The sequence below is a fragment of the Podarcis cretensis genome (assembly GCF_951804945.1).
Source record: "Podarcis cretensis genome assembly, chromosome: 12".
In the NCBI taxonomy this organism is placed as follows: Eukaryota; Metazoa; Chordata; class Lepidosauria; order Squamata; family Lacertidae; genus Podarcis; species Podarcis cretensis.
Window position 1 is genome coordinate 46,588,634 of NC_137181.1, and position 15,006 is coordinate 46,603,639.

The following is a 15,006-nucleotide window of genomic DNA, read 5'->3' on the forward strand; positions in this document are numbered from 1 at the left end:
TAGGATAAGTAGTGCCTGCAAGGTGCCTGATTTTTCTCATTCCACCTGCACCGGGCCTCAACGATATCATAGTTAAAAGTACATGTTTAAATCTTTCCCACTGAAAGCAAGGAGATTTTAAAATGCTTCATTTTGGCTCGGTTGTGCCCTTTGCTGGAACATTAACCATTCAGTACATTAACTAATAGTCTAGTTCTGTTTTTAAAATATATATATATATAATAAAAAGAGAGATCTCTAAGACTGAAAGTGCAGATTGCATTTATTCTCTGCATGGATGGTCCTCTGTAAGGTCACGCAAGTACTTAACACACCAACCAAATAGTTCCTACATTCAAATCACATTCACGTCAGTGAAATGTTAATTCTATACAAACAAATAAAAAAATGATAATAATTAAAACAAAACAAAACAAAAGACAAGTCAGCAGGAAGGAAAGAAAAACCCTAGTTCTAAGTTAACAATGGCAGAACGCTACTGAGACAACACCATAGAAACCTCACTGAAGCAGGAGTTAAATTCAGGCCACTTCTTAGCAAAGCTCATCACAGACTTTGAAAAATATTGTTGTTTTCTTTAAACTTTGGGTTTGGGAGTCAGATTTTCCAGTGTGATGCGTCATTCAAAAATGCTAATGCGGAAGCATAGCGATCCCACCTGGTAGGATAAAATATATTTCAATTCCTCTGAAAATTACTGCTGACTGACACCCATTTGCTGGTGATCGGCTTCCGCCTCTTCTTCTTCCACATCTGCATTATATTCTTCAAACGCATCATCGTCTACATCTGGAAGCCCCAACAGCTATTTATAAAGACGACAGAAATAAAATTGTGAGTGTAATACAAAAGGGCAAAACAACCAGGCAACAGCACTGATGTTCTAAGTCCAAGAACAAACTGAGGATGTGGTTATTTGCAACACCACATAAAAGCATTAAAAATTGGGGGAAAGAGTGTAGTAGCTCAGTGACTCGTGGGCCAGAGAGGGCCAATTCACACATTAGGCAGCAGTTGACTTGGTTTGTTCCTAAGATACTTATCAATAAAATGAGGCCAGCTCCAGCTCCCTGAATGAGCACACCTGTAGGATGCTGAAGTTTGTAGACACCTCTGGTTCATTTAGTTTTCACACATCTTTGGTGTTAATAATAATTAAAAATGAGTAAAGAAACCCAGGCACATAAACCTCCTTTCTTCACAGCAATGGGGGCTGACATACTTGTTGAGGGAAATCTTCCCTTCAAGAGCTTTAGATACCAGAGTTAGCTCTGCAAACCTGGAGATCTGTTGATAATACTGGGCAATTAGTCTGACTCTAATGCATTCATGCAGCCTTGTAAATAAGCCTGCAGACATTACTAGCCTGCTAGGTGCTAGGCTGTGTCTCCAGCAGAAGTAGGAGGAGGAACTGTTATGCTAGCTTCCCAGCAGGTGAGTTCACTGTTGCTTACCAGGAGGGAGACAGGTGAAGAAGTTAAAGGTAAAGGTAAAGGTACCCCTGCCCGTACGGGCCAGTCTTGACAGACTCTGGGGTTGTGCGCCCATCTCACTTAAGAGGCCAGGGGCCAGCGCTGTCCGGAGACACTTCCGGGTCACGTGGCCAGCGTGACATCGCTGCTCTGGCGAGCCAGAGCCGCACACGGAAACGCCGTTTACCTTCCCGCTGGTAAGCGGTCCCTATTTATCTACTTGCACCCGGAGGTGCTTTCGAACTGCTAGGTTGGCAGGCGCTGGGACCGAGCAGCGGGAGCGCACCCCGCCGCAGGGATTCGAACCGCCGACCTTTCGATCGGCAAGCCCTAGGCGCTGAGGCTTTAACCCACAGCGCCACCTGCGTCCCTGCGTGAAGAAGTTAGCACAGTGCAAATACACTATATTGCTTCCTGTAGTGCTCTTGCACTGTGCTGACCTCCCTGCCGCCTTGCTCCCCATCCCAGTAAGAAACACTGACTCACCTGCTGGGAAGTTAGCCAGGAAGCCCCCTCTTCTGCATACAGCAAGGAAACACAGCACACTTAACAATGTAGTGAAAAAGAAAGATGACATCTTTCAAGGGCTGGTAGAGAGAGGACAGAACAGAGGGTTGGATCAACAGACAACCAGGAAACCAAGTGGACTGGAGGAAGAGGAAGAGAAATCCCTTTGCCAACGCCGCCACCAGCCTGTTCACTTGTTCCGTGTGGAATTCCTGGTTGCCTGTAGCTACCAGGTAAGTTGTTAAAGGCAAGGTTGTGTTCAGAGCAGGATAAAAGGTGAATGTGACGTCTGCCCTTAAATGGCACTGCTGCCCATTCACTTTTAACAAAACTAACTTCCACGTAAGTGAGTTTTGGGGTTGTGATATTTTGATCACCAGGCTGGAAGCAGCCCTATGGAGAGCATCTAATGCAAGCCCTACAATGTCAAGATTGCCTAGGGTTAAACCATAACTGAGAGATGCACATTCGGGGCCAAGCTGGACTCCAGCTCCCATCAGCAACATCTTCAGGGCACCCCTGTCATACAGGATGGGTGCAACTATGGCTCCCTCTGTGCTTCCATCCTGCGCTACTCCAGACACATGAGAAGCAGGGGAGATCACATGGCAGGGGCTGACAAGAGAATCACTTCCTGTGGCTGTGTGTGCATCTAGGGAAGATGCCCCTATGGAGAGTAACCACAGTTGTCCCGCTGACCTGAGGTTCCTAGTTTAGCATTACTGGAGCAGCGCAGGCAGAGAAAGACTGGGGAACCTGAAGCTCCACCTGTGGTTGTTGGACACCAAGTCCCATCAGCCTCAGCTGCCAAGCCCAAAGGTCAGGGGTGATGGGAGATGAAGTCCTACGGTCTCTGGAGGGCCACTGCTTCCTCATTCTTTGGACGGAGGAGCAACACACCTGATTCTTCTTAGTGTAATGTTTTCTCAGGGGGAAAGAGCATGCTCAGTTCTCCACCCTTTTCAATTTCAGTAGATTGTGAAATTTCACAACAGAGGTGCCAGGAAATAATTCCATATCAGAGTCTGCCAGCACAGCCAACTACTCTAGTTCTTTAGATGCTGCATGCTGAAATAAAAAAAAAAAACGTGTGTATCAATTCTCATATGGGATGGACGGGCCCTTTTGAGTTGCTTTCCGTCCCAGCTGGGAATGTCTGTTTGGAAAACGGGAGACAGAAAAATAAAGCTCTTAAAAATAAACTTATGCTTATACACATTTATGTGTGATGATGGGAAACGATCATGGAAGCGTGTGGTGTTTGTGGTCTGGCGTGTTGAAAACAAAACCTCTTAATGCAATAAAGCCAAAGGGTAAAAAAAATCGGCACTTACAGGTCTGAATGATTTGAAGACTTTTTCCAGTATTTCATGCAGTGTCTTTTTACCACAGGAGGAGATGTAGTCCTGCGCCAACTGCAGGAAAGGCAAGCAGTCCTCGCTTTCACTCCAGACGTGCTGCAAAGGCAAGCCATGACAAAGCAGGGGTTAATCATGCTGGCAGGGAGTGAAGTTTAAAAAGCAATAAAACTGATATGGAGAGATTCTGGAGCTGTAGAGTGATCTATAGAGAGCTGTGGGGAGGAACAGGTTAAAACCCAGGGGCCTTAACCCAATGGCAGCCCCCATCTAACTCTCTGCTGTCCAGTGGCTACGTGGTTGCATACAAATCCTCCCTCTGCCATAGACTCAGCGTTGCCACAAATGTTTGAAGGATTTCTACTCTGCTCTCCAGCCACATGGTGACTTACAAAGAGCAACAGGGAGAGGGTCACTGCCCTCAGGCTCATGACACAAAAGGAAAGGGGATGGGGAGGGGAGAGGAGAGGAGGAAAAGCAAGCTCAAGCACCAAGTCAAAGTAGCAGAATTGTTATATTGGGTGGTGCCTCCAGACTGTCAGCATTTTGGAGGAAGGAGTCAAGGGCATATCAGAAGTTTAGGTTTGTGCACCTAAAATGGATTAAAGTGCTGTGTCACCCTAGCACAGGGGTGCAGAATCTCTCACCCACTGCCCAAAATTGGCTTGGCCCGGATCCCAATTTGGCCCATTTCCCCAGCCCATGTTGAAATTCCCTGGCCCTCTTCATGCTTGCTGTGTTACCCCAGAGGTGCAGGAAAAGCCACCATTGATCAGTGAAGCCACTGCCCATCTGCTGACAGGCAGTGACTTCAAGTCTGATCAGTGGCAGCTTTTTCTGCACCTCTGGGGTAACACAGCAAGCAGGAATTTGCACACACTTCCCCTGTGCAATGCAGAAGCTCCTGCGTCAGTCCTGGACCTCCCTTCCCTCCTGCACTGGCAGCCAGGTGTCTGGGTGAGCAACGTAGCTAATGAGGAGAGCTGAGGGCCAGCACCAGAGGTTGGCACTGACAGGCACCTGCAGAAGCCACGTCTCAGGATGTGGCCTGCTGCCCATCCATGGAACCAGCAGTCCTGCTGCACCTCCACCTTGCTCTCAGTTACTGCTCACGTGACCTCTGCGAGCAAGCAAGCAATGGCAGGGGCAAGGAGAATGAGCTGTAAGTTCTACTTGCCTCTTCAACCTTTGGTCCTTAGATGTTGCTGGACTACGACTCCCATCATCCCAGGCTGCTGGGGACTGTGGGAGTTGTAGTTCAATGCTATATATGAGGAGCCAAGTTGAAGAACATTGCTTGACATACAGACTGGCTTCCAACAAAGAGGGCAAGCAAATGGGGAGTGGTGTGGTGGACGGGAACTAGCTCCTTAAGTCTTCTCACTGAAAGATCCCCAAAATTTGAAGGCAGCATTGGGAAATGACCAGGATGTGATTGGGCAGGAATGATTCCGCCCTCACAAAGAATCATCTTGATTTCTCCAGCTTTTTGATTATACACACAACATTTTACTCACATTATAATGTCCCCTCCAGTTATCACACTCAACCACCCTTTTATTCCCTATGCAACTCTCTACTTCAGATATAAATTCACATCCAATATGTCTGGGACAACACATAGCTACAGCATTGATCTAGCCACACCTGCAGTCTTTCAGAACAAAGAAGCAGAATGTTAATTAGTGCAGGCACTTAATTAGGTTACAAACTGACTTGCTGGTAGGGTTCAAAATGCAGAGGGGCTAATCAGAGCCAGTGTGGTTCAGTGGATAAGAGTGCTGGATCAGGACTCTGGGAACCAGAGTTCAAATCCCAACTCATCTGTGAAGCTCAGTGGGTGACCTTGAGCCAGTCAGTTTCTCAGCCTCACCTACTTTGCAGGGTTGTTGTAAATGTAAAGCAGGAGTTGAGAGACATGTGCACCACTTGGAAGAAGGCTAAAATGCAATTAATACCATCTATGAAATATCTATCCATCCATCCATCTACCTACACACACACACCCTCACGTTTGTGTGTCTCCATCCCTTGGAAACAGAAGGCCTGTCTTATGTAGGTCACCTCAACCTCTAACAGCCTCCTGTATCCAGGAGTAGCCCCAAGCTGCTCCCTTAGAGGAAGTGCAACGCTATCCAGAACAGGCAACCACCATACCTTCCAGATACGTGAACTACCTGTCCACAGAGCCTCCATCTTTCTAGGGTTCAAACTCAGCTGTTGGCAGATGTCAGCTAAGTTAGCTGAAAATATTGGTACTGCCTCTGCACCAGGGTGGCCAGCCCACCATAACCAGGTCGCATGTTGTCTCCAAAAGGAGGCAGATCTAAAGAGGATTAATTTCAAAGTCGTTTCTGAAAGGTTTGTTACATAAGCACATTTGCAATGAGATTCCCAATGATAAAAGCATATAGGTATAAATAGCTATTACATAAAATCTGTCCTGTATTGCCAGTATCAGCTCTATACAGTTCATATAGTCAGCAGAAGAATTGGGAAGCAGAGATTTTCCTAGACTGGAACATCTCATGTAATCTTTGGAGATTGCATGTCCGAATTTGCCTCCATGAAAAATGCTGCATCATGGATGATGCTGAACAAGTCTCCCTGAGGTACTATTTTCAGTTTCTTTAAGGATTCCTCCACCCACCCCACCAGGCACCATCCCCATTCCATTGGTACAATCTGGAAAAAGGCTTTATCACTGGCAAATGTTTACCACTCAGTTCTGCTGATTGCATAAACTGGCTCTAGGAGGAAAGCAAGCAATTATGTGTGAAAGCGAGACAAAAATCTCAAGACTATGTTTTGAACAACGTCAATATATTAACTTTTACATGTCAAGAACCCCAGATTTTAGGTCCAGGGCATCTGCACATAGAATATTTCAAAGCGGGACGAATCAGGTTACCCCTACTCTTCCTGTAAGTGTTACAGTCTAAATATATGGCACTCCCCAGGTACTTTTTCAGTTTCCAGTTTTTCACAAGGAAAAATAGGTGTCAAGCTATTTTTTATTAATACTTCATTGTGAATATTAGAACATTTAAGTTTGCCAGCTGCGACATACGAGCAAAATCAATTTCATGTCTCAAGCAAAATCCAAAGAACAGAAAGAAAATTACACAAGAATCACATCAAAGACCTAACTGAAAGCACGTTATACAAGATCATACGCAAACATTATTTAGCAGAGTACACAAACCCACACAACTATGAAATACAACAAATGCCACTCAGTCTCCACCCCTAGATTACCATGGTTTGGAGGTCAAGAAATGCCCTTTACTGTAGTCTTATTTCTTTGTTCTCCCTCTGCTCTAAAGTATTTCCATCCTATTTTTTGGAGCTAACATTCTTATGCATTTGCAATGGCATTTTTGCAAGCCATGGTTTGCTCTAACTGCAGTTTGCAATGTGGTTAGAAGTGGGTCTACAAATTATGCAATGCTAAACCATGCTTAGCTCTAAAAAGGGAAAGAAAGGGAATTCACAAAGTTGGAGGAGGGAAGGTGGAGAGGTATGAGACCCCACAGACCACCCCTGCTTTGCAAACCATGGCTAGGCAATTAGAAGACTCACACTACACTGTGCCCAAGGTGAAATAAATTAGGTAAATAAATTAGGTTCTCTATTGTACAAAAAGTTTATGAGACGCCTTAACAATGACCCATATTAAGTACCCTGAAATACCTAGAGATAGTTAGAATTCTTCATGCTGTTTGCTTCCTGACCACCTGTGGCACAGAAGCTCTGCTAGAAAACAAAATGGATCCCAAAGTGCCAACAGAAGCGGGAACTCTGTTAACATGTTGAATCAGACAAGCTTCATGCTACGTTGAAGTCTTTGCCCATTGCATGTCCCAGTCTAAGCTCTCTGGCTCATCTATCACCTGGGGGACGTGTGCAAAGGGAGTTTAGCTTCATTCACGTCCAATTCACAAAGGAAAACTGTCAAACCAGCGTCAGAAAGACTTAACACTACACGGATGTAACAGGAGGCAGTTTTGCTAAGCAACCCACTGAAAACTGAACACAACTGCAGCAGCAAAGTGAGAATAAAATGAGGGTTGTGAGAAAATACACACACAACTTTTGGTCCTTTATGAGATCGCTTTTCCCCTTACAAGCTGTCAGATGAAGTGTACTCTGCAAGACTACACGTCTTGTTAACTTCAGCTGACCTGAAATTTGAAATAATCAGTGGTGCATGCCTGTGTTCCATAGAAAATCGTCCTTTTCTTCTCTGAAAACAAGACCAAGACAGCTTAAAGACAACCTGGCAGCTTAAAGGTTTCTTCTCAAGCAATTCAGGGCTCCTGAGTGCTGTTCTTTATCTGATTACTTATTTCTCTTAAGCCCACCTATCCAGCTTGCAGACAGCAGAGTTCTCTTCATGGTTCCTAGAGCATTTGTGCAAGAACATGCTGATACCAGTGGTTCAGCACAAAGAACATGGGCTGGATACAGAGTTTATCATGTCTGAAACACAGCTATTGAAATTAACAGGACTTAAGTTAAAGAAAATGCTGTGTGAAATCAAAATTGGTGTTTTCATGAATGCCAATAACTCAGCTGTATAGTCTATATTGTACAAAAGCTTTAACTGCCAGTGGAAAAGGTAAGGGGGGGGGAACCTAGACACTTGAGGGGAGTCAAACTGAAAATTGGGTGGTACATGATAACCTTTCATAACTTATGTGACCCAACAGCAGGGTCAGAATCTTCCACCTGCCTCTCAGAAATGTGTGTGGCTGGATATGAACTCCAAACATTATTGGCCATTGGCTTGAAAACTACAGCTGCCAAGACATAAGCAACACATGAGGCTTGTAATGTGCTATTAATTTTTATTGCGAATCTGTAAAATGATTTCCAACACCCCTGCTTCTGTTGCAATGCTGGCGTTTGATGGTAGACACCTAGTCCGTGTTTTCTTTTGGTTATTATTATTATTCATTTCATTTCTATACCGCTTTATATTTTTGGTTGGTGTTCTATGCTTGATCCTGTTAGTTTTATATTTTATTTGTTTGTATACTTAGCTACTGAAACTTATTATTATTCGCAAGGCAGTGTTTCTATATCAACTCTCATGTTGCAAATGAACACTTAAAAATGCAAACAAACAAAGCCACACTCTGCTGTTGTCGTCTGGAAGCACTAATGTGATGCAGCTAACTATGCAGCCAAGGGCAGGAATAGCAGAGTTGGGCCAGCAACAATCACTATCCCATCTTGGCAGGGGGAAGAATGAAATTCTCAAATGGAAACACTTGGGATGGGAGGGTCAATAGCAACAGCCGTCTACATTTTCACAAGCCATGGTTTATGAAGGTGCGGGCCAAAGTCCCAATGACACCAGTGAGCAAGAAGACAGATCTAGCATGGAGAGAATGAGTGATATAAACATGCAAGTGTGCATAGGACCCAAGATGCTGCAAGAATGGAATGTTTTAGAGCAGGCATGTCCAGTTCCCAAGAGACTGCGATCTACTCCAAGTCTATTGACAGTGATCAACCCATTGTCACTGGAGGGAGGAGGATCGTGGGTGGGGTGGGTGGATTGCCCAGAGTTGCTGAGCTTTTTTTTTAAGGAGAATTGTACAGAGTTTTTAAGCTTTTCCACCCATAACGTTTTGTACACGATAAGGATCCCGTGGTCTACTGGTTGGACATCCCTGTTTTAGAGGGTAAGGTAAAGGTAAAGGTACCCCTGCCCGTACGGGCCAGTCTTGCCAGACTCTAGAGTTGTGCGCTCATCTCACTCTATAGGCCGGGAGCCAGCACTGTCCGCAGACACTTCCGGGTCACGTGGCCAGCGTGACAAGCTGCATCTGGCGAGCCAGCGCAGCACACGGAACGCCGTTTACCTTCCCGCTGGTAAGCGGTCCCTATTTATCTACTTGCACCCAGGGGTGCTTTCGAACTGCTAGGTTGGCAGGCGCTGGGACCGAACGGCGGGAGCGCACCCCGCCGCGGGGATTCGAACCGCCGACTATGCGATCGTTTTAGAGGGTACTTGTGCTAAAAACAGCATCTCATCTAGTTTGGCACATACAATGCTTCAGGGATGAAGAGGAATAGCTCTTCAGGGCTTCAACATGTACAGAATGGTTGTGTGAATTGGCAACGAGACATAAGCCTTCAAATCCATGTCTTTAAGAAACAAGGCACAAAGCAGCCCAGATGTCGTTCTAGCCACTCAGTTGATTATTTTATTGTAAGACTGTTAATCAACCAAATATTTATTTGGCCTGGCTGCTGTTGTGGGGTCTGTTTGTTTGTTTTTGCTTCCAGTTGCCAGAAAAGCAACAGGCAAGGTTGGTTTTCCACCCTTCAGGCAGTTAAAAACACACAACAAAACCATATAAATTGGAAAGGATAGAGACAGGTTTTGTGTGAACTCCTTTGGACCTTCCAAAACCACGACATCACCCTTGGATTCACAAAACTCCCATTAGGCTTTCACCCAACTCCAACAAGGCCCACACTTGGCTCTGCCCCCTAATCCCAAAGGTCCACTTAGTGGTTGAACCTTCCCAGGAACCACAACTTTTTATATCAAAATCTGGCAACCCTAGCCAAATATGGAGCCCTAGTTCTTAAGGAAATCAACTGTAGGCTGCTTTCCGTTAAGCAGATCCAATGTTTCAAAACTTTCAAATGAACTTTACAAAGCATAACCCACTAGACAGAACTGCATTATCATAGCAGTAACGTTTTCGCCTGCTCTCCATTTTTACCCTGCAAAAGCCCTGGCAAAGTGCCTAGTGTCATTGAGAACGCTGTCCTGGGGCCAGTTATTATTATGAAAAAAATAAATTTTATTATCCATTTTCATCTATGAGTAATTCCTCTCTTTGGGAATTCAGAAGAAGTCTAGAAACTAGGCTGTGATAATTGGCAAAGTCTCCAATTACACTAAAAAGCCAAGGGCAGGCGTGCGAGAGACCTCCCATCTCAGACTGTCACAAGAACATAGGAAGTTAGTTTCTACTGAATCAGACCATTGGTCCATCTAGCCCCATATTGTCCACACTGACTGGCAGAGGCTTTCCAGGGTTTCAGGCAAGCGGACTCTCCCAGAGCTACCTGGAGATGCCAGAAATCAAACCTGGGACTTTCTGCATGCAAGACAGATGCTCTACCATGAACTACAACCTTTCCCCAACTGTGCTGTACTGTACAATATTCCACAGAACTGGCCCAAGACCAACACTACACCATGCTAGTTCTCTGAGTCTCAAGCTCTCTTTTAATTATTTTGGCCTTTTCCACAAAGGATCAGCTTGTCGCGAAAAGAAATTGCAATGAGGTGCAGCACGGCTTCTGAGTCATGGGCATACTTACAGAGTGGCAAGCCCTATTCCCCCACGGGAATGTACTTAAGACAGCAAGGCTTTTCCAGTGAAATTGATGTGGCCCACCTTAAGCCCATGGGAGATGGTGAGCTAGAAATAAAAACCCAGTAATTCCCCTGAATGGATTAGATGCAGACTTAAGCCATGCTCCGAGTAGGCCCATTGAAATCAAGGAGACTTGCATTAGCCATTGCTAAATTAAGGCCTAGTGAGTTCAATGGGTCTCTTCTATGCACAACTGAGTCTGGCGCCACCAACTCAAAGGGCCACGTTCATGCCATACATTTAAGGCACTATGACGCCACTTTAAACCGTCATGGCTTCCCCCAATGAATTCTGGGAGCTGTCATTTGTTAAGGGCGCTGGGAGTTGTTAGGAGACCCCTAGTCCCCTCCCAGAGTTCCCTGTAAAGAGGGATTTATTGTAAAATGACTTGGAGAACTGTAGTTCTGTGAGGAGAATACAGTAGGGGGTCCTAAGTTCAGCACTCATAACTGGCTACTGCTCCCAGAATTCTCTGGGGGGAGCCCTGACAGTATCACAGTGCTTTAAATGTATGGTGTGATTGTGGTCCTAGTGAAGGCCCATTCATTATTTCTGCCAGGAAAAACATAAGAAGCCACCACCTGCCTGGATTCTGCTGCAGCCAAGAGGCCGCCAAAAGGGAAGAAGCAGCAGCGGCATCCGCTCAGAAAAGAATTTTCTCTAGATCCTCCAGAGTAACAAATTTAAGATATTCATCTCAGGAAGCCCCTCGTGGAAATAAATGATACAAGGGTGCCCCTTGGGGAGAGGGCAGTTATCCTACTGACTCCATTTTATCACAACACATTCTCCACTGGATAGGGTGATAGCAATGCACCCATGCTATTAGCCAAACTTCTGATGGAGGTGAAACGGGACAGACCTACACTTTGCTGCCCCATCCTCTGGTACCTGCCTTCTGAGAGAAAAACAGCAGATTCTGGGAAGAGGTTTTGAATATGCTACCTACAGGGCTGGCTCTTAATTTCAAACCACCATCACTCAGCTCACTCCTTTCTATTACCTCTGTGGACAAACACCGGCTCCCTCAGCCTGAAGCAAGATTGAGCGCCACACCCCAGACTGGACTTCACCATCCAGCGATCCTTTACCTATTGCCTTTTAATTCTGGCCAACCTGCCAGTGACCATGGGAAGCAGACTCCATTTTGCATATGATCTGGAAAGGACGATGCTCCCAGCAATAGGAATCCTAAGGATTGCATTCTCTGCCCTTTCCTTCCTACATCATCATCCCACGCACCCACAGTTTCTATTCTTCCTGTTTAGTAGCAGTAAGTGACCCCGTCCTTGCTTACATTGCTGCAACCCCAGGCCTGCTAGGAGGTCCTTTCCTCTAGCAAGGCATGCACAGAGCGATGCTTGCAATTTCCCACCAGCTCCTCCCAGGGTAAATGCAAGGCAGGAACAACATGGGAACCGTACCGTTCAAGGCCTGGCGTTTCCTCTGGGTGAGAAGGATGCACAACGCTTTCAGAAAAAGGAGTACCTTGAGCTTCACTATCAGATCTCTGGAGCTTCAACACTCTGAAAGATGGAGATGCCCTCAACGGATCACGTGAGATCCGCCAAACACAGCCCAACCACGGGACTCAAGACTCCTGGTTTGCCGACCAGTTCCTATAGGAAAATTCCAGAATTGTCTAAGATGAAAGGGGAACCGCCTGACCTCATACCTAGGAGGTTACACATTGCTGAGAGGAGAGACACTCTGCACAAGCTCAGAGATGCTCTTCTCTTGTTTACAACAGAAGATCAGTTTCTGAGCTCTGGGCACAGTCCTGTGCCTAAGATTTCAGGTTAAAACTGCAGAGTGGAAGGAAAGGAGGACCTTTTTCTGCCTCCCCACTTCCAGCTACTCTCTGAAGACTGGAGATGAGACCCTCTTAAGAATATTAGAGGAGTGGACAGGGAAAGGACTGGACCATGTGAAAAACAAACACAGTATTTTTGCTGCAGTTCATTCATTTTCAGCTTTGTATTCTTGTTATTAAAAAAGCAAACCTAGACGTTCCGTTGTTGCGCCTGTAACCTTGGTTTCAGGTGCCATTGGACTCCCAGTTTTCATAGCTCCATTTCTAACACAGCCTTTGGGGTCCCTTCCAATGCTACAATTCCATGATTCTAGGAGGTGAGAATAACAACGCAGGTTTCCTTGAGCTCCTTGGAGAAAAATACCGGCTGGAATTGAAATAAATAAACATAAGGCCTAGGGGTCAAAAGAAGCCCCAATGTTTTAATTGTTCTGCTGCCTGGGGGGTTCCTTTGGGAGCAAGGACGAGATATAAAAATAAATTAAGTGAGGGGCCAGCACTTGCCAGAATAAAAGGATGCACACCTTGAGGCAGATGATGCCAGCTCTGAGACTCCTTCCAGGTGGGGAAATCCATCACTCCCAGGCAAAGGAGCCATTGTTAACCTCCTAGCCCGGGCAAAGATGAATGTGAGGTGCAAATGCACTTGGTGACTTAAGCTCCCCCCCCCCACCTCCAAAAGCAGATGAAATCCCAGGTGCTGTGTGGATGGCCAGACTGGAACCATGAGGAAGGCTGAAAAGGCTGAAAGGCCCAGAAGGGCCAAGACCCCCTTTTCTCTCTCTGTGCCCCCCCACCTCACTATCAGGGGTGCCAACTTGAATTAAATATTGGAAGCGCAGGGAAGCCCCGCCCTACATAACTGATCCCATGACACCACTCTAATAGCAATGCCCATCAACAATATTTCAGATATTATTATTATTTTTTGGGGGGGAGCAAAGATACCTCAGCCCCATGGTTTCCAACATGGGGCACACGCCCCACAGGGGGGACAATTTGATTTGGGGTTTCTTTGGGGGGGGGCGGAATTTGAGAATGAGCTATTAACAGTGAACGGCCTTTTAGGCTTCCTCCATGTGAACAATTCACTTCTTGAATAAAAAGAATTATATGGGGGGGGGGAACGCATCAGGATTTTAGAGATGCTTAGGTGGGGCATGGCCCCCAAAAAAGGTTGCCTCTGCCCCTAGGTCTTGGCTCCTGTGCCCACTCTTAAGAAAGAATCCCCACCAAAAGGTGAGAATAATAATAATAATAATAATAATAATAATAATAATAATATTGTTGTTGTTATTGTTATTATTAGTAGTAAAGTAAAGGTAAAGGTACCCCTGCCCGTACGGGCCAGTCTTGACAGACTCTGGGGTTGTGCGCCCATCTCACTCAAGAGGCCAGGGGCCAGCGCTGTCCGGAGACACTTCCGGGTCACGTGGCCAGCGTGACATCGCTGCTCTGGCGAGCCAGAGCCGCACACGGAAACGCCGTTTACCTTCCCGCTGGTAAGCGGTCCCTATTTATCTACTTGCACCCGGAGGTGCTTTCGAACTGCTAGGTTGGCAGGCGCTGGGACCGAGCAGCGGGAGCGCACCCCGCCACAGGGATTCGAACCGCCGACCTTTCGATCGGCAAGCCCTAGGCGCTGAGGCTTTAACCCACAGCGCCACCTGCGTCCCTATTATTATTATTATTATTAGTAGTAGTAGTATTAGAAAAAAATCTCCCCTAAAGAAAAAAAGAGACACAGCAGGGAAAGAAACAGAAAGGGGCTCCCTGGTCTTTCTCTCCCCCCCCCACCATTTTTTGTGCGTCTTAGGGGTCAACTCCATGGGGCTCGCGAGGCGGGGGGGGCCCCCCCAAAAAAAGTTGACGTCCGTGGCCATTCAAAGCGTGTCGCGTCACCTGATGGGGCGGGGCTGGCCTGGCCTGGCCTGGCCGCCCCCCCCCTCAATATTTTACAGTATTCCAGTTGTGGGGGGGGGAGGGGGAGGGGGGAGGGGAAAGGACACCCCCTGAGGGGGCTCGGTGCTGCTGCTGCCGCCGCCTGTGTCTACTTACGAAGCTGTCCCCTCCGCAGCCGTTGTCCGGGCACAGCACGTAGAAGGAGACGCCCGGGTCGGCGTAGAAATCCATCCTGCGCTCCGTCTCCTCGGTGGCGATGAGCTCGAAGGGGGTGCGCGAGCACCATTTGTCCGCCGCGTCCGCCAGCTGCTGGAAAGCCATCGCCTCAGGCCGGGTGTGGGGCTGACGGGACCCGCTTCCTCCTCCTCCTCCTCCTCCTCCTCCTCCTCGGGGTTTACTCGGCCGGAGCTGCTCCTCCCTCAGGCGCTGCTGCTGTTGTTGTTGCTGAGGCCGCCGGGCTTCGCATTCCCGGTTTACATGCTGAGGGGACGACGGCCGCTTCCCCTCCCCTCCCCCCCGCCGCCGCCACCCGCCCTCTCTCCTTC

General features: G+C 46.9%; 1 protein-coding gene across 1 annotated transcript; it reads right to left on the reverse strand.

The window, feature by feature from the left end:
* Positions 1 to 244: 244 nt before the first annotated feature.
* MTURN (maturin, neural progenitor differentiation regulator homolog) lies at positions 245 to 14,982 on the reverse strand. Its single transcript, XM_079947732.1, has 3 exons — positions 14,618 to 14,982; positions 3,314 to 3,436; positions 245 to 805 (listed from the first exon to the last, which is right to left on the reverse strand). Exons 1-3 carry the CDS (start codon positions 14,780 to 14,782, stop codon positions 695 to 697), a joined length of 399 nt encoding a protein of 132 aa, XP_079803858.1. The 5' UTR covers positions 14,783 to 14,982; the 3' UTR covers positions 245 to 694.
* Positions 14,983 to 15,006: the final 24 nt, after the last annotated feature.

Bases quoted from the DNA above. Each gene is read 5' to 3' on its own strand.
- MTURN (XM_079947732.1), bottom strand. From the start codon at position 14,782: ATGGCTTTCCAGCAGCTGGCGGACGCGGCGGACAAATGGTGCTCGCGC. The intron at 3,437-14,617 runs GTAAGTAGACAC...TTGCCTTTGCAG, and splicing joins GCTGCGGAGGGGACAGCTTC to CACGTCTGGAGTGAAAGCGA. The intron at 806-3,313 runs GTAAGTGCCGAT...CTTTATAAATAG, and splicing joins TCTTCAAATCATTCAGACCT to CTGTTGGGGCTTCCAGATGT.